The sequence below is a fragment of the Symphodus melops genome, assembly GCF_947650265.1.
Source record: "Symphodus melops genome assembly, chromosome: 1".
Lineage (NCBI taxonomy): Eukaryota > Metazoa > Chordata > Actinopteri > Labriformes > Labridae > Symphodus > Symphodus melops.
Genome location: NC_136691.1, coordinates 24,702,210 through 24,724,071, shown reverse-complemented (window position 1 = coordinate 24,724,071; position 21,862 = coordinate 24,702,210). Strand labels below are relative to the sequence as shown.

The 21,862-nt window shown below is 44.7% G+C and overlaps 1 protein-coding gene across 1 annotated transcript; it reads left to right on the top strand.

The window, feature by feature from the left end:
- The first annotated feature begins 379 nt into the window (after positions 1–379).
- On the top strand, positions 380–4,977 carry LOC306821304 (uncharacterized protein). Its single transcript, XM_079339635.1, has 7 exons — positions 380–441; positions 1,203–1,404; positions 2,115–2,299; positions 2,380–2,636; positions 3,541–3,661; positions 3,923–4,058; positions 4,186–4,977. The coding sequence occupies exons 2-7, from the start codon at positions 1,221–1,223 to the stop codon at positions 4,374–4,376; spliced, it is 1,074 nt and encodes a 357-aa protein (XP_079195761.1). The 5' UTR covers positions 380–441; positions 1,203–1,220; the 3' UTR covers positions 4,377–4,977.
- The last annotated feature ends 16,885 nt before the right edge of the window (positions 4,978–21,862 follow it).

Here is a 21,862-nt window from a genome sequence, read left to right as displayed (position 1 = left end):
CATGAGGACAGCATCAAAGAAACACTCAGCCACCAATCCTCATGAGCGTACAAAGCAAACATACCACTCACGCTGAATCAGCAGACCTGGCAGCAGAACACGGATCGGCGCCATAATCTGAAGACGCCACATTTCTCTGGACTCTGTGACATTACAGAGTTATGTCTCGAGAGTTTCACACCCTGTTTGCACAGAGGCTGCGGCTGTGTTCCCACACTGCTGCACTTTATAGCTGCTTTCATAACAGAAACGGAGCAGGTCTTCCCTGGATGTTCAGAGCTTGAAGCATAGTTTGAGAGTCTTTAAAATCAGCGAAGGAGAAGCAGACAGAAGAGCTGATCCTTTCTGAGTGTGTACCTGTTCGATTTAAAGGAAGTGTTGAACCCATCTGTTGTAGACGAAGTGGACAGACACATCTGGAATCTCAAAGTGTTGTTACAGGTAAGTGACTTAAATCCATCTCAGCTTTCAGGTTGAAATCAAACTCACCCTCACTCATTGAAAGGAGGATCAGGCCTGTGTGGATAAAAAGGTTCTCATCACTGTTTCAAGGATCGACTCTGCACAAGGTGGGATGAGATTTTCTGCATCCCTTGGAGGAGTATTTTTGTAGAGAAGAAATTCTGATATATATTCCAAACATGCATAAAACATGGGCCGCTTGTGGCTCAGTTGGTAGAGTCAGTCGTTGCTTTAAACTGGAAGGGTGGGGGTTCGATCCCCAGCTCCTGCAGACACGTCTGATATGTCCTTGAGCAAGGCTGTCTGCTGTCCTTGGTGTCTCAATGACAAGTCATGACATCCAGAAAGACGCTGTGGAAGTCAAGGACGGTACAGATAAAATCAGACAGTTTTGACTGATGAGTTTAAAAGAATCCAGGACCTACTGAGCATCTTTATTCCATGCACAAAGATCCCTGCAGTCAAGTACTGATTGTGTGTTATAAATGTCTTCAACCTCACCTGCTCATTTGAATTTTCCTGGACGCTTCCTGCTGCATTCATACATTGACTAACCCTGATTTAAAGCAGATTATTAACCCGGACAACATCTGGGTGAACCATGTGTGCATGAGTAAAAACAGAACAAAGGTTTTTAACGTGCATGTTCCGGTTACTGCAGGAATTATCCTTAAGAAGGTTAATATCTCCAACATTTCTAAATACCACTGACAGACCTCTCTGTCTCTCCGTGCCTACAGGACCCCTCTGCAGCAGACATGCAGCACTGGACATGGGGGCTGCTGCTGATCATGTGGATGGTTCACGATGGGGAGAGCTGTCCTGAGGTCTGTATCTGCTCCAGGAAGTCTGGTCCAGAGAAGTCCGAGGTGAACTGTCATAAAAGGGGCTTTCGTGCCTTTCCCTCCAAACTGCCCCCGGACGCCTGGATCCTAAAACTTGGTGAGTTCATTGTAGTTAAAGCGCACGGAAACCTGACTGGGAAGTTTCACAAAGTGTGTGTGTGTGATCTTACAATGTAATTCCTCATCAAGCGTCTCCCCAGTGAAAATAACTCGTTCTAAAACAGCTTAAATATTTTCTCAGGACTTTGTGGGCGTGGCACGTTTTGATCAACGCTTCAATCGAAATTATTGCAACGGTTCAACTTGCAGTTCAAAGCATCCAAGCATGATAATATAGCTAGCAGCACCACATTTAGCAGCAACAGAGAGAGTCAAAAACAAGGATCCCAGTTTCTACAATTCACATGCATGACAAGCTGCCGGCTGGAGGATGTTCAGTCAGGAACGACATACACAGGCATCAAGGAGCAAAGAGAGAAGGAGGGAAGGAGATCCGGTCAACAGATACAAGAAGATAGATAAACAGATAAATTACAGCCAGTATGTAAATAGTCCCAAAAGGCGACACAGTGAGGCGTTAGCTCAGACTCATGGAGTCTCTGAGCTAACCCCGCCTTCTTTAAACCTGATGTCAAATAATAAAATCCCAACAAACTGTGAAGAAGTCTTCTCTTATACTTCATGAGAGAACATTTAGGATCATAAATAACACAGTTATAAGCTTTTTGTGGAGTTTGGCAGGAGCTTTATTCTGGAAAAAGTACGCATTATCTTTTATTTGATCCATACCTCTTACTGTTTCTTTAGGTGAGAATGGTATCACAGACTTAAAGGCCAATGCTGTAAGATCCACTCCGAGGATTGAGAGTATCAACCTGGAACGAAACGCCATCAAGTCCATCCACCCCCTCGCCTTCTCTGGTGCAAAGCATCTAATGCTCCTCAATCTTTACGGCAACCACATCAGCAACCTTCCACCGAGGGGATTCAAGGTAACCAGTCTGGATAGAAAACTTCTCCATATACAGTGAGGGCGCTGGAATAATCTCTGTGGTTCCCTCCATGTCTGTAGGATCTCCTGGACCTTCGCTTTCTCATGCTGGGACAGAACCAGATCGGCACCCTTAAAGCGGAGATGTTTGCCGGGATGAGGAACTTGTCAGACTTAGATCTTCCTCTCAATGCACTGACTCTGCTACCATCTAATGCCTTCAAGCCTCTGGTCGCCCTCAAAGTCCTGGACCTCTCCCTGAATCGCATCCAGAAGATCTCTCCCAAGGCCTTCACTGGGCTCAGACAGCTCATGTTCCTCAACTTAGACAATAACAGGTCACTTCATGTATGAGGACAGGGGGGTCAATCTTTCAGCTCCCAGTGGGTAGTGCAATAATCACCCTGTTCAGGAATAGTTACAGGTCCCGAGGTCAGCCTTGGGTAGAATGAACAACATTTTACACATAACAGAGATCCAGTCTCTCCTGTGTAAATGTGTGTGTGTGTGAGTCCTGAGGGAGAAGCTGGAGACCTGCTGGCTGTGTTGTTGTCAGAGCTGTGTTTACATGGATGGCTCCTCCCCTTTGTATGAAAGCTGTTTTAGTCAAGAAGAAGAACATACTCACTATTTTTTTATTTTTAATTTTTTTAAAGATTTATTTTTGGCGTTTTTATGCCTTTATTATAGAGGGAGGAAAGTGGATAGAGTCGGAAAGGGGGTGAGAGTGGAGAGAGACATGCAGGAAATGGGCCACAGGCCGGACGCGAACCCGGGCAGCCTGCGCGCGAGGACTGAGCCTCAATACGTGGGATCGCGTGCACTGCCACTGCGCCACCGGCGACCCAGAAGAACATACTCACTATTATTTGAAAGTCACATCAGCGTCTTTAGATCTAAGTCATTCTGTGTCAACTCAAATGCAATGTGACACATTGGCTACGCGCTAACCTAAGAGTGCTAACATTAGCCTGCTGACCTTCAATGTTTTGACCTCTGAGCCCTCGCTATGCAGTTTCCCTCTAAAACAAAATCCTCTGACATGTTTTCACTGCTCACATTACTAAAAGTTTTCTTTTCTTCTTATTGTTTCTATTTGGTCTCTTTGTGAACAACAAAGAGCAGCTACAGTGTCCTTTGTGAAGCAGATGTAAAAAGATAAGGAAGCTTTACAGAGTGCTTGTGAAAGAAGAAAACGTCTTTTGATTTTAATTTAGGATTCTAACACTCTCTCCAATCCAGTCTGAAGACGCTCTCTGCTGGAGCATTTAGGCCTCTGAGATCTCTGGAGATGTTAGTCCTGGATAACAACCTTCTGTCCTCTCTGAGTCTGTCAGCGTTGGACGGCCTCCAGAACTTACAGGTAACACAGTGGTGTTTCAAATGTAATAAAATAAAGAGGGATGGGTCCGTTATGTTAATCCTTTAGCTCTCTTCAGTACAGTGCCTGCATTGGTAAAATCACGGTGATGTCCACAGGCGTTTTGCACCAGCAGAGACAGAAAAACATTGGAAACTGTCTGTGGACATCACCATGACTGTAAGAGCCAAAGCAGTCATCCCTCTCTTAGTACATTTGTTTGTTTCTTATGGTGAAGAGTTCATGTGTTTATTGTTGATCCAGGAGCTCTACCTTAGGAACAATGAGCTGCAGCAGCTGCCCTCTGATGTGTTCAGGAGCATGGCCAAGCTCTCTCAGCTGGCTCTCAGTGGAAACCGCCTGAAGACAGTGGACGGAAACATGTTCGCCCATATGTCTGGTAAAAGCTGCTCACCTGCCTGCCAACACGACCGTCCCATTTTTCAAAAGCAAAGATGTCACTCCGACTTGATTCAGATTGTTTACTCAGCATGGTACTTTCCTCTTTCTTTCTGGACCCCCCTCAGGTCTGAAGAAACTACACCTCCATGAGAACCCTTGGCACTGTGACTGTCACCTCGTGTCCTTGGTACAGTGGATGGGCCACACCAACACCACCCTGTCTCCTGGAGACGCCCTGCGGTGTGCGAGTCCTCAGGAGCTCCGCAACAAGAGCTTTTCCAGTCTGAGAGCTGACAAGCTGCTCTGCAGTGCCTAACCCTAAAAGCACTGGCTCCTGCAGATTCAGATCACGTGCCTTTTCTCTGTATACGCATGTGTATTTTTAGAGTGAACTTGTGTCTTATACCATCTCTCAAACTGCATCACAATCAATAAAGTGTTCTGTAGGATGATGCCTCTCCTCTGCTGAAAGAGCAACATAGTGATGAATCATCGATAACTGGCTTTATGCATCACCTTTAAGGATCTTTGGCCAACGTGTATTTTTAAAATGAGGGCGGTACGCGCAGTTTTAATCCATACAGGAGGACAAAACTCTTTAAGAGCAGTTTAAGCAGAATAATCAGCACACACTGGAGGACGTGAGGATAAAGACGACGTGTATCACTGCAGCATTCAGCACAGCCAAAGAACAAGCACTGTCACTTATCTCCAAATTCAGCACTGAGATTATTCTTATAATCTCATATTGCTTGTCGTAGAGAGGTTACGCAGGTTTGGAAAGAGACAGATTACATGAAATGGGATTAAATAAATCCCCTTTCACCACATAGTCTCAGTAATCTTTGGTTAATGTAAAAAAAGAAAAAGGGAAAGTGTCAGAAATGCATAAAGCATGTGAGCAGACAAAAGTAGGACCCGACCGATATGAAACTTTTTGGGCCGATACAGATATTGTGAAAAAATGTGAATATCTTTCTTCGGGGAGCGGCGGTGGCGCAGTGGACTGCGCTCGCTCCCATGTATCGAGGCTACAGTCCTCGTGTGGGCGACCCGGGTTCACGTCTGACCCGTGGCAACTTTACCGCATGTCTCTCTCCACTTTCTAAGTCTGTCCATTAAAGGCGAAAAAGCCCAGAAATAAACCTTAAAAAAAAAACAAAAAAAAAAGAATATCTTTCTTCGATTTATGTTTGATTTGTCCAGATTCATATCGATAAATAAAGGTATTGTGTTAATCCCTAAAAAACAGTAATGACACATGAATGGAAGAGATTAAGACTTAACTGGATGTAACTGAGCATGTGCAGTCTGTGTGTCACGTTTGACACTCTGGAGTCATAATGCTTGTTGTAATCCACACAGCGCCCTCTGCTGGTAAAAGAGAACTGCTTGTGTTTCACAATGACTCTCAGATTTAATTTGACTGGTGAATGATTCTATCAAAATCAGTGCATAATATTAGCCAATACTGATAGTCACTGGATATGCTCATATCAGTTGATTTTATCGGCATGCAGATCGATCAGGCTCTAACTAAAGGGGTGATAGATGGACATAAAGGAAGTAATGAATGATTCACATTACAGGGCGTCAGGCTGACAGGACACACACCTGGTGATATAACAAACTTTAAAGGTCCCATGTTCTTCTTCGTCTGGTTTGATTTGCTCTTTAGTGTGTTTTCAAGGTGTCTTGTGCATGTTGAGACACATCTATGTGCACACATTCAAATTCCTTGAAAACGACTTTCTCTTACCTCCTCCTGTTAGCAGTAACGATAGCCAGATGTAATGCTCGGTCGCTAGCCCCCCGAGTTGTAAATGTGTGGTGTGACATCACAAACCCATGATGTCACTGATCCAAGCCTATTGCTTGTAAGTGTAGCAGACTTAAGATGGACGCTGGCATTCATTAAGGCAAACACTCCGGCAGGCATCAGGATCAGCACGTTCATTTTTCTGCAACGTAGCAAGAGAGCACATGTCACACGTACACACAGCACGCTCTCTCCCCTGCAGCAAGTCAAACAATATGCAAATAAGGCAAAATGTCCAACGTTTTTATCATAGTTTAGCGTCACTTCCATCGAGCAAAACTAACTACAAAAGTCATATACAGACTTACAATAAGTTCACGCTACATTTTTGTACAGTTTAAAACAGAATAAACAACTTTTTATACTCGCTAGCTTGAACATCACAACACGTCTTACCGATACAAAAGCCGTCCTTCGTATGCCGGGAACGCGCAGCTTCGACAAACATGTGCGTCCTTGTGTCCCATAAAATAATGCTCCCTCTGCTACAACAGGTAACGCGGAACCAAATAACCTATTTACAATAGTACTCTTCATGTAGATAAAAAGGCGCACAGGAAAAGCAATTACACAGTTCTGGACAGAATATGGTAGCGAGTTTTGAGAATGTTTACAAACATTAAATAGCAAAATATTTGATAACAAAAATATTTACTCGGCTACACAAGCACAAGCTCCCCTCAGACTGACTGTAGCATCCCTAATATGGTAAAAGGGGCGGGACATATCTGAGAACAAAGCCGAGTGACTGTCCAATTACGAGAGCAGATTGGCCGACTAATCAATCAGATCAGCATTCAAAGTACCTTTCAGCTGGTGACTGAAGTTGAACTCTTCGTACGGTCTACTGTCAGAGACGGACAGAACAGGAGGAAGAGTGTGGCGTAGAGGGGTCCCAGCAGGACGAGTGGGGATTGGATGACAGATCGAGGATAGCAGAGCGGGATATTCTGCCCTGAGCTTTCTGTTATTGACAAGGTGACTCCCATCGACCTCCTCACACAATGACTTTGGCATCGAAACGCTTCTGTCTCCCACTCCAGCGGGGGAGATAATCGCCGTCATTTCCACCTGCATAAAACCTGCTATTATAGGAGAGCGCCTAAGAACAATATAATGGCTGGGTTTTGTTCCGAGCTGCCGCTTTTCTAACCTCCATTGGTAGCTGTGGTCTATAATAGGCCTACACAGCAAAACATGATTGAATTGATTCTCCTCTCTCTCGTGTCTTTTTTTGGTCTGTTTATTATAATTGGCTGCTTCTGAGCCGATCATCTTAAAAGGTGCTCCCTTAGATCATTCTCACACACAGCTGAAAGCTGTGTGACATTTCAGACGATTTGATTTTCGATTGAGCTGTGAAGTCTGCTGCTGCAGGACGCTCGGTTCTCAGAGTCCTCAACCAAGCAGCAACCTCCGGTCTGGAAAAATGAAGCCAATGAGGAAGTGTAAAACCCTGCAGTGACAGCTCGAGGCTGACAGCAGGAACTCAGCTGTCACATACAAAAAAGCTGTTTTTACAGCATAAACAAAAAAACATTTTGAATGTACGTGTATGGTCCAGTTAGTGGTGTTGTAGTCAAGACTGCATTTAACCCAGACCAGCGTGCTCTGAGGCCTCGTCCAGTAGGTGAGCCTTTTTGAAAACAGAGGTTCGTCTGTGCATGTTGACCTTTTGTACACATGCAAAAGCACCTTTTGATGATTTTTAAATGTTACACTGTGTGTCGGTTTCTCCTCCGTTTGGCGTTACTGTGCGGCATTAATGTTGCTATCTGGACGTTTTACACGCTTACACATACAGACACGGTGATTCTCTCACTATGTTAACCAGCAGAGACGCCTGAATGCACCACTTTACAAATGCAATGGTCATTGCAGAGTAATGGTGAGAAAGTGTAAGCATGTCATGGAGGTCCTTTTAGACTCCAATCAATCATTATCTGTATCCAATCAATCATGATCTGTATAGCATTCATTTATAACAGGTGCTATATGGAGGCACAGAGAGCAGATGGGATGCAGGGGAGGGCACAGTCTGATGATGGCTGTGCTGGTGCGTTTTAGCATGTGTGGACTTTCTGACATGGAGGAAGAAAAACCTCAAGTTAAAATAAATACCCTCCTCCTATGTTTTTGAAAACTACAATACCAGGAAGACAACATGCTAATAAAAGAAAAGAAAGTTCATCAGAGACCTTTTAGGAATTTTATTTTTCAGCTTGATCAAACGTTCATTTAAAAACATCTACTTCATAAATGGGCTGTTATTCTTAGAGCAGGGATCTAATAGTCCATTATAACACATGTGATGCTGCTGTCCATGTGCAGCGTCCTTACACAGTCACTTTAATCTCTGCTACACAAACACTGTATATGAGCAAGGTGCTACACAAGCCAACAACAAAGTGACGGATGATTCTCAACACCAAACGCTGCTCTGCTATCTCAATACCACCACTCCTTGCCACTGTTGCTATGGCAACCCCTGCCTTATAAGTGTAATTTTCAGCATGTTGGTGTTTCCCCGCGAGCCCGAGCTGCACGGGGAACTCCTCTCTGAAACACATCACAGAGGAAATCAGCGTTTCAAGGACGAAGGACACCGCAGGGATACTGAAGGAGGAAACAAAGGTTTCTTTTTTTAATCACATCTTAATGGTTATAAGATGTTGTATGATCGGAAAGAAGCTGCAGCTTCCTTTTTGAGCTGCAATTTAGTGGTACATCTGAAAGTAGGAAAAGAGGAACATGTGAAATAATAAAGTGTGAATCCAAGGGGAATCATGGGAGTGATTCTCTCTGCTACTCCTAATAATATTAGAGGTAATGTACAAACAACAGGTTTAGATATTTAGAGTTTAATTCAACATATTGTACCTTTAAAGGGTTTACAGTGTACCGTCCATTTACAGGGATACACAAGCTCACATCACACACAGCAGTGACTTTGGCTCAGGCACACAGCGTTTCACACCTCCTGCTGGGTGCTGACATGTGCTGTGTAGTCTGAAGGTGAAAACTCAGAAGAGGAAACAAACAAAGTAACTCAATCAGAGAGAAGCTGCAGATGTCTCAGATTCAGTTTGAGTACATCGGTTGTCGGTGTGTGGGCAGTAACGAGGGCTCAGATTACACATACAGTCCATCAGCGTCCTCTGAGCGGGTGTATAAATACCGCTGAGGTCACAGGGCTGTAACATGATGCTGGGCCTTCAAAGGGCTCGATAGATAACGTAACGGGATGAAGACACACCTTGGAACATGCACAAGTCGAATCATAAACAGACACGTTCGGAGAAAAGCTGCACTGAAAATTGATATTCAAACAATAAATCAGGTGTGCAGCATTTTCAACAACTACTTTAAAAAGGATTGGGGTGCCATGTGCGATAGCCGTTTTTCTGCTCTCTTGCCGTATGACTGCATATGAGGACAAATTCAAATATTGTGAAAACGTCTCAGAGGAGAAAAAAGACAATCACACTGGCCGGACCGACACCCGTTTATGCTTGTAGCTATTTGCTTACCACACATTTAACAAATGTGAAGCAGGCTGTTTTGGAGCACTGTGGGTGGCAACAGCTCAGTCTGCAGGAACCGAAGGATTGCTGTCCCCTCCCCCCCTACACACACACACACACACACACATTGAATCTTCCCTTGTGGGATTAATAAAGGATATCTTAGATCCAGTAAACTGCCATTGGATTGCCGGGTCCATGGCTAATCTAACAACACCTGGTGATCTCCCTCCATGCTGACCCAGCGAACTGTAAATGAGAGACTCACTGACTGAGGAGTGAGTAAAGGCTGGAGGGTCCTGGTGTGAAAAACTCAAACTATCAAAGGCAGAAAGTGTGGGAAGCTAGCTGTGAGTGACAAATCTGTGACAACTGGAAATCAAAGAATTCAGCGTTTGAAAACAAAGATTTCTAGTGACAGAAAATGAGGAGCATCCAGTGCTCTAACTGAAAAACAGATTGATCGAGGCAGCAAGAGAGAGAGAGGCAAACACACCCAGAGAGAGTCAATTGGATGCAAACAACCAACAACAGCGATGTGAAATTACCCAGCTACGTTTGTTCACACAGAAATGAAAGCAGAGGGTTCAATCCAAGAGAGATAATGGACCTGTGCATGTAAGAGACAAACAGCCAACATGCACATCAGGAGAGGACAGAGGACAGCATCCTGAGACTATGCTCAAACACACAGGCTATTGTAGGGAGGTCCTTACTCTGAGCTCCAGCTTTGAGGAGAGAGAGTTCATATTTGAACTGTAACGTTCAGTTTTCAAATAGATCGTCTATCAGAGCATCAGGCTGTCATGAGTAGTTTGCAGTTTGATCCAGAGGATGGCGCTCTCAGCGTACTCCACCATTGCATGCACTCTTGACCTCAGTAAATGAAGACAGTGAAGTTGTGGACTCCTCTCTGTGCAGACAGCAGCCCGATGCTTCAGTGGAGACACACTGGTTGCTACAAATATCTGCGTGTACGAGGAACCTCTGTGCACTCTGAATGGGTGTTCACATCAGCAGGTAATAATAAAAAGAAAGCTGCAGTCGATCATGAAAAGGTTACAAGACTTGTGTTTAAGCCCTCGTTCATTCGGGGGCGATGGTTTCCGTGTAGCATGGTTGGAAGTGATTTTATGAAAAAGATGGCAGCCCTTACTGTACACACTCGAGTGTCGGCACTGACCCCTGGGTTGTTGAACGAGGACTGAATTCTCCTCTCGGAGGATTATCGTCAAAGAAAGATAAGAAGAGAATGTGAATAACAAGCACTGAACATGAGGACATGCAAGAAGACACATGGGCTGTACAGCAGACACACACGAGCTGAGTCAGTGACCAAGACCACAAACCCTCTCCATGTGTTTGATAAGCTGTTCTCAAAGTCATGGCCACAGGGGCAAGCCAGAGACCCAGCAAGAACAAAAGAGGAAGGACGCGGGTACAGATGGAGGGACGGAGACAGACAGATGGAGGGACGGGTGTGAAGATTGAAAGTTCACAGAGAATAACCTTTCCAGATCTGGGCCATGAAAGCAACCTGCAGAAAGAGCTGCGCTGAGTCGTCTCTGCGTCATGTTTGTGAACACATGGGGCCCCTGTCATCTAAAGGTGGCAGGTCTGATCAGGGTGCACAGCTGGGAAACTTTTAATTGGCAGTGTCTATCGTTAGTATACCAGTCTGACACACACTTCCTGTTAGGTATTCTGCACAACACAAATTAATGTCCCAAATCCACAGACACATCTTAAGATATATTAAACTTCCTGATGTTGAATAGTAAGCCATCCTTGCTCATGGGAACATCAGTAGTGCTCAGGAAGTGAACCGATGTGTTTATCTGCATGACTATGGAGGATGTGTCATGATCTGGGGTTTTAGTGCGCGTGTGTCTGTCTGCTCCTCCTGTCTTTTTTCCTCCCCCCCTGGGCTAGAGTGTTTGCAGGTGTGCTCACAGGTGTGGTGCATCATCATCAGCTCCAGTATTTAAGCCGGCTCTCCACATGCAGCCGGCTCCAGATGATTGTCTTCACCTCGTAGGTATCGTACCTAGAATCAAGCTCTCCAGTGTTTTTGATATTCTCGATGTTCTCCAGTGTACTTACGCTCCTCGTGTTTTCCCCTCGTCAAGATGTACCTGTGCTCCAGCTCCTGATCCAGTCCACTGTTCGTCTCTCTGGATTCACCTCACGCGTGCTGGAATCGGGTTTTTGGGATCGTCACCTGGATTGTTGTTTCACCGCTCACTTCTGAGCTTGGACTCTTGCTCATCTTTGTCACTAGTGTCACCTTCCCTTGTTATATTAAGTCTATGGTAAAGACTGCTTGCTCTGTTTCTGTGTCGTGCATTTGGGTCCAGTTCTGAATTCTGTTTTCTTTTTATCTGCTGTATAATCAAAAGCACATCGGAGTCACATCTGTATCACACAAAAACACAAGAGCATCAACGTGAGCATTACAGCCACGAGGATAAAAGCTGTTTGTAACTGCTGTTTACAAGAGCTGATACTGTATTGATTTATTGTAATAAATAATAATTAGAGTTACTACTTATGTTAACCAGGATCCGCTGGAGGGCCTTGAGTGATGAGTGCTTTGAAAGGCTTCTTTAAATAAAATGTATTATTAATAATATCACCTACATGTCTGTTATCGATGAATTGAGTGTGTCTGATGGTAGAGGTAACTCACCCATCTCATCTCAGCCACCGATGAAGCGTCTGTGCTTGGAGAAACTGGAAGAGGATGTCTGTATTTACTTTTTCTTTCTTCTCTCCTCGATGAACGAAATGACGAAAACATCATTCACCTTTTAAATCCTAAATATAAAACGTGCTCGATATCACCAGGATGGCTCCAGACTATTAATCATTCTGGACATTTGAATCGTCAGTCTCTGAAGCCCCCACATTATGACTTAATGTGTATATAAATCAACATGGACCAAGAGCCCAGAGAAGAGTCCTCCCAGTTAGAGAAAGAGGCAGATGTCATGAAGCTCTGGCTCTCTCAGCCTCGTCGTAACTGATGACTAAACCTGTCTGTTCTGTCTGCACTAATCACAGGATTAAAGAATAATCAGGAGGTTTAACAGTGAGGTTCCTGAAGTTAAAAAAGGATTTTCTACTCATTTTCTTCTACTAGTTTCTTTAAAGTGGATTTGATTATTAGCTATAATGTCATAATGTTGTAAGCTATTTTATTATGTTATGCGAGTTGGCTTTTATTTTGTAAAGGTTCAAGGGACGGAAGTGTGTGCTTGGGGAGCCGTGCGGGGTGCTCCCGCCGTGTGCGGCAATAAAGGAGCTGATGCATGTTCAACTTTATAAAGACTCCGTGCTTCTTTATTTTATAGTTTTACAAGTTCAGGCATAGTCAACCCGCTCGGTTACATTGGTGGCAGCGGTGGGATGTTTTTTTTCTGCTTTGAGGGCCCGCCTTAAAAAGTTTGTTGAAGTTGCAGATAGCTAGCCGATGTCAGCCACTGCTGGCACGTGCTTGGCCTTGCTGGTGCAGTGAGGATGGGGCACGAGTCCGAGCCGCGTCTCGCCTGAGGACCTCACCCGTATCCTCCCCCAACTACACGCCTTGTTTTTTTTGTGTTGATTTGTGCCATGGACGGGAGGCACGTGTTCCGGGATGTTTTGGTGCCGACTCAAGTGGTGCACCGGGACATGTTTTTTTTTTATTGCCGACTTTGTGACATTTCTGACTGACAGGCTGAGACCCTACACACTGCCATCGCCTGCTGATTCTTCGGATAGCATCTCAGCTTCTCCCATCCATGCTCCCTCACTGCTGGAGGAGGGGTCGACACATTGGAATCGGGGGCCTGAAGAACCTCTGGCTGATGGTGGCCTTGGGGCTGACTGTGTCTCGTTTTGACAGGACTGTGAATCAGCCAGTTCGTTTCAAAGACTGTGTGACTTGTTTTGTTCAACTTAAAAAAAAAAAAAAACAGAAAAAAATTGTACGAAAATATGTGAGTGCTCATAGTGAACTGTTGTCTTATTATAGCAGGCTGTATCAATGCCAATGGTGGGTCCAATTACCATTCCCTGTGTATCAGCTAAGTCTGGTGTACGATTTTGGGTTTGAGGGTGCGTACTGTGTTGATGCTGTGTTGTTATGTGAGGCAATTATTTGCTGTGATAATTGTGCTCTTGTACATGTTTCTTACATTTATGCTGTTAATTTTTTTTGAAACGTGGACGTTTCTTTTCGGAGGGGGGTAAGTATGTAAGCTATTTTATTATGTTATGCGAGTTGGCTTTTATTTTGTAAAGGTTCAAGGGACGGAAGTGTGTGCTTGGGGAGCCGTGCGGGGTGCTCCCGCCGTGTGCGGCAATAAAGGAGCTGACGCATGTTCAACTTTATAAAGACTCCGTGCTTCTTTATTTTATAGTTTTACAAGTTCAGGCATAGTCAACCCGCTCGGTTACAATGTCATGGTAGACTGACCACAAGCTACACGCTAGCTAGTGTGATTTAAGAAAAACATGGTTTATAGAACTACAGTACCCAGGCTCTTAGCTCATTTACATGGTCCAGTGGACTCGGTGTGATTCGGAATTGAGGTGGTAAAAATGTTGCGTTTTTCATTTGGTTTGATTTGTTTTCACACTGCACCTTGATAAGCGCACCAAAGCTTGTTCAGTGCTGTGTATCGTACAGCAACCTGCTGTAGCTCCAGTCACAGGCTGCTGCCATAACCCTGAAGTAAACATCCCTAACACGGCACAGTTTGTCAATAATTTGATCTATAAAATGCTGATCAGATCAAATGTCTGTCAGGGTTAACTGGCATATCGACTGGAGCGATGTGTAACCACATTTAGCACAGGTGGAAGTTAACCTAGCAATGCTAACATCTGCTAAGCTTGGCAAATCTAATCGACATATTCAACTGACAGTAAACTACATTTTGATTCAATTCCCTTGTTTGGTCTGGAATGCATACTCACCTACAGTGAACTGAACTCTGGTGCACTTGGGAGCGAACCCGTTTTTAAGCAGCGTTCAGTTGAGGATTCAAGCCATACCGATCCAAAGATACTAACCGATAAAAGGCACGAGAGTAGGCGGTCATTCAAGGCTTCATTTTACAGTGAGAAGAAAAGCTGCCACCACGCAGTCTCTCCTCGTGGATCCAAATCAACGTTTCCTTTGTCGCGTCTTGTTCTCTTCTTGGCAGTGCAAACTTCATAACAACACTGGAAATGAACACTTGTCAGCATGTTGAACTCATGAAAGGGTAATCCCTCATAGAACAATTAGCTTTCTTTCTCTCTCTGTGTAATACTTTCCCATTTCTCCTGTGGGTGGTCTGGAGGATAGAAAAACAAATAAATATCCTCCCACGCCTTCAATCAACCACTGCCGTTATTTCTCTGCCATTTCAAGTTTTTTTTTTTTTTATGCGTTCTTTCTGTCAAAGGCCTCTCAGATGTGATAATCTGCAGTGTGAGTCACCTCCATTCATCATGCTCTAAGAAAGCTCTCCGCCTCCTGGATAGATTACTATGTGTTGGGTATTTATTACGAGACAAACAGAACACTGGATGTGTTTTCACATTCTTGACTTTCAGTGATGTTAAAGGCCGATGTTATGCAGGATGTGTTAATCTTTGGTCTCACATATTGAGGGATGTGTATGTTGGCTCACAGAAACCTACAGAATTATACAATCATTGCCATCTACGCTCCCCGTTCTGGTCTTTGCAGGAACTCATCGGTTTGTGGCTGCAGAATCTGGAGGTCAAACTCCTGACTAGCATCCGACAAAGAGTGTCCACGAGCATGCTAACAGGTAATTCTTCAACATTTTCAGCCCTGTGATGAAAGGGACGGTGTTCACTCGGTGTTGTGCATAGTAAATGGACTTGATCTTGTATATTTCTTTTCTGATCTTCTGACACTTAAAACACTTTCGCCCCACAGGTTACACCTTCATATTCAGACACTGAGCCAAAAAACCCCAACATGTTAGACTTGTTACATTTTGGGCAAAAAGGTACTACGTGTTGGGCTCAGCATTTTGTTACATTATCAACCAGTTATTATTTTTGGCCCTTTGCTGCACGTCCTCCCTCTCTCTCTCCTCACAGCACTTCCTGTCTCTCTTCTGCTGTCCGCCCAAATAAATGACCAAAAAAAAACTAACTTGTGCAATGACCTTGTATTGCCCGTGGGGTGCATGTCAAAAATCAGTGCCTGTCAAAAATAACAAAAAGAAGAGTCAAATAGTAGATTATTGCATTGTTGTCCAACACACAGCCAACACTTTATGAACATGTTCAGCCGTCTGTCTCGTGCAGCACGCTGGCAGTAAGCGGCTTCTTCATTCCTGTATTTTCTCGAAGCCCCCCCCGTGGACGAGGCTCTCCGCTGATAAGCAGGAGAGACCTGGGCTTTATTTTCTTCGCAGTAATCACCTCCCACTGGTGTCATTACAGAAGGCTGCTGAGAAACGGCGCCTCGATATTTTCAATCTGTTTTTTCTTTATCTGCTCTCCTTCCCCCTCTGCTTCTCTTTTTCTGATTGGTCTGCCTGTCTATCTACCTTTACCTGTCTATCCGTCCATCTCGCTTAGCTCGCTCACGTCACCGTGTCCTTCTTCTCCTCCTCCTCCATCTCGCTCTCTCCACATCAGTATGCTCAGCTCCTGCTTCAGGCTCTCATTTTCCCCCACATTCTGTCCGCCCTTCTCTTCCCTCCATCCTTTCCTTTCTTCCTTTTCCACCAGTGTAACACTCTTATCTGTGCCTACCAAAAATGCTGACAGACATGTTTCTGAAATGGCCTTTTCCTGTGAGAAATCCCACCGGCCAGTCAATCACTTAGACTAACTAAAAGGGCATGAATTCCCTCGCTCGTAGCTAGACGACATATTTTTGATAACATGTCCAGCAAAATAGCAGCTCCCTGCTAAAATTCAAGGGAATACATGACAGCGGAGTATGTAGTGAGTTTCCTTGTAGCTTAAGTGGAGATAAAGATTGTTCATCCATGTAGCAAAATGTTTAACTCCATCCTACTCTGTGAGGCTCCACAGAGGACAACCTGAGGTCTCCTTTCACCACAAGGACAAACACAGCTGTGGAGTAACATTCTTGAATAAAAGTACTGAAAGGCCGAGGGGTTTATTCATTTGCAATTCACCCTTCAAACTAAATAATAAAGTCATTTACAGCTTCACCCATCTGTTCCTGCAGGGGGCGCTGGAGTCCCCCGTGTGTTCCTGCAGGGGGCGCTGGAGTCCCCCGTGTGTTCCTGCAGGGAGCGCTGGAGTCCCCCGTGTGTTCCTGCAGGGGGCGCTGGAGTCCCCTGTGTGTTCCTGCAGGGGGCGCTGGAGTCCCCCGTGTGTTCCTGCAGGGGGCGCTGGAGTCCCCCGTGTGTTCCTGCAGGGAGCGCTGGAGTCCCCGTGTGTTCCTGCAGGGGGCGCTGGAGTCCCCTGTGTGTTCCTGCAGGGAGCGCTGGAGTCCCATGGATGGCGGTCTCTGTGCTGGAAATGCTGTCTCAGGCTAACTTTGAGTCAAGCTAACGACAGGCTGAGAGCTGAGGCGGGTTTTAAACCTCCTGACAAACCGTTACATGGTGCCCACCTGTCAATCAGCTCAGCTACATGCCTTATTGTGTTTATAAAATCAAAATGGATGAGTCATAAAATTTTTTTTATTACACTTTAAAAGTGGCCTTCTCCATTGTCGCTCCCACCCTCTAAAACTCACTCCTAAAAGAACAGAGGATCCTCCTCCAAGATCCCCATTCAAGGCATCTCTAAAACCTCCCCTCTTCAACATCACCTGCCGTACAACCACCAACAAACTCTGCCCTCATCTTTCACACGATTATTTTTATTATTTTGTAAGGTCCTTCACCTGCTTTTTGTAAACATAACAATGAGCATGGTCTTGTTACCTGCTCTTTTGTTAATGTTAACAGACAAACAGTAAGGTCCTTTACCTGCTTTTGTAAAGTGATAACACCTGTTATGAATTGACGCTATACAAATAAAGATGGATTGATTGATTGATTGATTGCTTGATTATTTTTATTCTTTAAGTTTCTTTGAGTACCGAGAAAAAGCGCTATAAAACCTGATGCATTATCATGGAGGCGTGTTTAGTCACCATGGCAACCATCTGTGGAACAAACTGCCTGATGACCTGAGGTCTCACAAAACTTTAAGTTATTTTAAGAGCATTGCTTAAACATCGCTTTCATCTCGTGCCTTTGTGTGTGTGTGTGTGTGTGTGTGTGTGTGTGTGTGTCCTGTGTGTTCTCTAGTTGGAACAGCCTGTGTTGGAAGGTGCAGGGTCTTTTTTATGGATGTGTTTTAGCCTGTAGTGCTTGAATCTATTTGTTCATGTTTTTATGGGTTTATGTTTGAATGCAATGTGCAAAAACAACATAACTGAACTAAAGGAACAGTTTACATGAATCAAAACATTTTGTTCAGCTTTGATCTGCTGTCTTATTGTGTAAGGTTTCAGGCATCCTGAAATGTTACTCCATGGGGTGCAGATGGCCTAGAGCTTCACGTACGGAGGCTGTAGTCCTCAAAGCCAGCGGGTTCAAGTCCTTTCCTGCATGTCATTCCCGATACTCTCGCTCTCTCTCTCTCGCTCTCGGTTTTCCCACTCTGTCCACGTGAATGACTTTCCCCCCGGGACAAATACAGTTTTTTTAATTGAATTTGAAGGCAAAAAAAACAAACATATATCTTGAAAAAATGAGAAATATCACAAATCAAAAAGTACAACAATCTAAGTCAACTAAGGAAATAAAACTTGAACTTATTATGTCACAATGAGACATCATTGTTGGCATCAGTTAAAGGTAAAACTTAATGAACAAAAAAAGATCTGCAACGTTGTTTTGCTCCCATTTCACCGGGTTTGCTCCTCTGTGGATTACCTCGGACGGAGCTAATTACACAAGGGCTGCTCCAGAAAAACTGGTCAAAGATAAGAGCTGCAAAGTGCTGACACAGGCTGATACGGCTAATAGTTAGCTTTGAGACCAAAATCCTCCCTGCCTCATTATCATTCATCTTCACTTTTCCCTCCAAAGCCCAGGTTTTATCAAAGCATTTCCAGCGTCGTATTCACAGTGGAGACAGTGGAGTTGAGCTTGTGTCTGACCTGACATGAAGAGATGTGTGAGGAAGCGATGGAGCAGGAGTGACACGGAGTCAACAGCTGAGTTTTTACAAACACGTCTCTGTCCTCTTCTGCTCACATTTCTCTCATGTATTTGCCATCTGTCCGTAGGCCTCAGTACACATGTTGGTATTTCTCATTTCAAAGATTTATCTGACGTCCTAACAAACAAATTCAAACTCTACCACAATCAATCAAATCTCCTTTAGGACGTCGAAGAGCTGCTGGAATAATGAGGTTTCAAGAGACGTACACATGAATCATCGTTACTGAAGGTCCGCTCACATGTTTGACACTTTATGACGCTCAGAGTCTGAGCCTGCCGAGGAGTTCTGTGATTCACCTTCTGAAAGGCTCTGACTAAAGCCAGGCGTGCGCTGCACCACTGTACAACTAGCAGTTGACTTGGTACCGGGTTGACTGCTGACTTCTGCAAGGATGGGTGGAAGTGTTAGGAACAAACACGTTCACTCGACCAATACGGTTTTCTTTACAGATCAGTGTTTGTCACCTGGTCCAGCTTCAGCACCCACCACCAATGTTTCTTCATTTGTCCAACCATTTACATGAAAACAGTGACAGAACAAAGAAAAGGAGCAAAACCAATATGTGAAAGACTTTTTGACACAGTTTATTTTTCCGTCACACAATCATGACCTACTGAAAACGGGGCAGCACAGGATGCTGGTGGTGCTGGGCGTTGGGTACTTCGGGTGGTAGAAGTGTCAGATGAACTTGCTTAAGGCTGTCAGAGCTCAGTGTACTGGAGAGCCTGGCTCCTGCTGCAGAGAAAAGGCCTCCTGGGCTAAAAATGCTACAGAAGCTACCAGCAGCTTGATTTGAATAAAAGTCTCTGACAAGGCAAACAGCCAATCATAGTTCAGGATTTTAGGATCGCCAACAACTGGCTCCGCTCCCGATCATCAAGCACCTGAGAGCTGGCACTGTCTGACTTAAACCAGGCTGACTGTTATCAGTGGATATATGTGTATTTCATTTGTCTCAAACACACACCCAAGCATGTTCTAGCTCACTCTCTCTCACACAAACACAAGATTACTAACTGCCAGATCAAAACCTGTCAGCTGACTATCGTTTCATCCATGATCTGAGGGGGCGCAGATGAAACCAGCCAGGTGAGTTTGATCGGTGATTCTGGATGTTGTCTGTCAGTTTCTGTGGACACTCAGGAATGAAAGTCCTGATGTTGGGAATCTGCACGTGTCTCTGCCCTCACTGTGCATACATGTATGCAGCCACACGACCAACATGTCAAACGTGAGAAAATCATCTGACCGGTCAGGATCAGCTGACAGTCATTTGTTCTGAAACTGGTCTGTAACTGCGGCTGTGAGAAGGTTTGGTTGCAGGAGTCGACATGACCCACATGTGTGAGTTTGGAGTCCTAAAGTTTGCTGCTTTCAGCATTAAAGACAAAAACTGCCTAATGGCTAATTATTCCCCTTCTAAAGAGCAAGTTAATGAATGGTTAAAAGGTGTTTTGAGTCACTCAGTTCACTTTATGCACCGTTTGTTCTGACAAAGTTTAACGAGACTTAGCGCTCTATTTTGACGACTCAAAGCGAGCTGTCAAAGATGCAAAGGGATGCTCGTAGTGTGCTGAAAAATGTGGATGCTAAACAAGGTTCGGTGGTAAAGTAAAGTTGCTTCATTTCAAATCCTGCAAAAGTTTTCTCTAAAACATGGAGTAAAACCAATACTGCAATCTATATTAAAATCATTACAGAGAGCTGTCTCCCCCCTCCTCTCACACAGGTCAGCATGTGGTGGACACTGTAGCTTCAGTGTTTAGCCAGCTCAGCATGTGGTGGACACTGTAGCTTCAGTGTTTAGCCAGCTCTGCATGTGGTGGACACTGTAGCTTCAGTGTTTAGCCAGCTCTGCATGTGGTGGACACTGTAGCTTCAGTGTTTAGCCAGCTCTGCATGTGGTGGACACTGTAGCTTCAGTGTTTAGCCAGCTCTGCATGTGATGGACACTGTCGCTTCAGTGTTTAGCCAGCTCTGCATGTGGTGGACACTGTAGCTTCAGTGTTTAGCCAGCTCTGCATGTGGTGGACACTGTAGCTTCAGTGTTTAGCCAGCTCTGCATGTGGTGGACACTGTATCTTCAGTGTTTAGCCAGCTCTGCATGTGATGGACACTGTAGCTTCAATGTTTAGCCAGCTCTGCATGTGGTGGACACTGTAGCTTCAGTGTTTAGCCAGCTCTGCATGTGGTGGACACTGTAGCTTCAGTGTTTAGCCAGCTCTGCATGTGGTGGACACTGTAGCTTCAGTGTTTAGCCAGCTCTGCATGTGATGGACACTGTAGCTTCAGTGTTTAGCCAGCTCTGCATGTGGTGGACACTGTAACTTCAGTGTTTAGCCAGCTCTGCATGGGTCTGTAAAGCTTTCTGCGTTCTAATCTCTCTCCATGTTTCAAAAGCATCTCCAACATTGATCCTAGTTTGAGCAGCTTTCTGCTGCTGGAGCTTATTAGAAACATGCAGAGGCTTTTTAGCTCGGGTACAATCACTTCTATCTGAAGCAGTTCCACTGCCCGCTTCCATCGCTGCAACACCTGTTCACCTGATAACTGCTCTCATATCTGACAAACCCAGGGGCGTCCAAAACGGCCTTCAAAGCCCCGCCTACCTTCTCTGGTCCAATCAAATCCAGAGCATTCAGGAGCAGAATCTAAAGTTAGAAGGAGGACATACTGGCTGCTGCATTGTTGAAGAGAAGACAGCACCTCAAAATGATCTTATAGTACAGATTGGACCTTTAAATAGACTGAGCTTCCTTTGTGCCTCTGAACCTACAGATCACACACAGGATGCTGTCAGTGTGTGGCTGCATGAGGCACAAAAGTGTCTCCTCATTAATTGTTACAGACACACAGGTACGGACAGGATCTATAGCTAATGATCTGTGTTCTCAACATCACATAAAGCTTGGCTGTATTAATCATCTCTGATGCGTGTGCAATGTACACTGGACAGTGTGTATCAATATCTGTGGGCTGTCTAGTCAGAGGTCATCTAAATCCAGCTCTTTGTTGCATGATGATGATACAGCATCATTCTGTGTGTATTAAGCAGATGAGTGTGAGCATGGACTTGGTGTTGGTCACTTCTCTTAGCCCTCTGTTCAAATAAAAACAATGTGAATGTATCAAGCTGAGTGGAAGTACGTTATGAACTGATGTTGTAAACAAAAGAAACACGCTGAGCCACAGACATTAGACCAGGTTTTAGGTGGTTTGCTCTCAGGCTCAGGGTGGAGTCCAGGGCCG

What these genes read in the sequence shown, in the direction of transcription:
- LOC306821304 (XM_079339635.1), top strand. Translation starts at nt 1,221, where the DNA reads ATGCAGCACTGGACATGGGGGCTGCTGCTGATCATGTGGATGGTTCAC. An exon ending in CGCCTGGATCCTAAAACTTG is followed by an intron (nt 1,405 to 2,114) that starts GTGAGTTCATTG and finishes CTGTTTCTTTAG; the next exon opens with GTGAGAATGGTATCACAGAC. An exon ending in TTCCACCGAGGGGATTCAAG is followed by an intron (nt 2,300 to 2,379) that starts GTAACCAGTCTG and finishes CCATGTCTGTAG; the next exon opens with GATCTCCTGGACCTTCGCTT.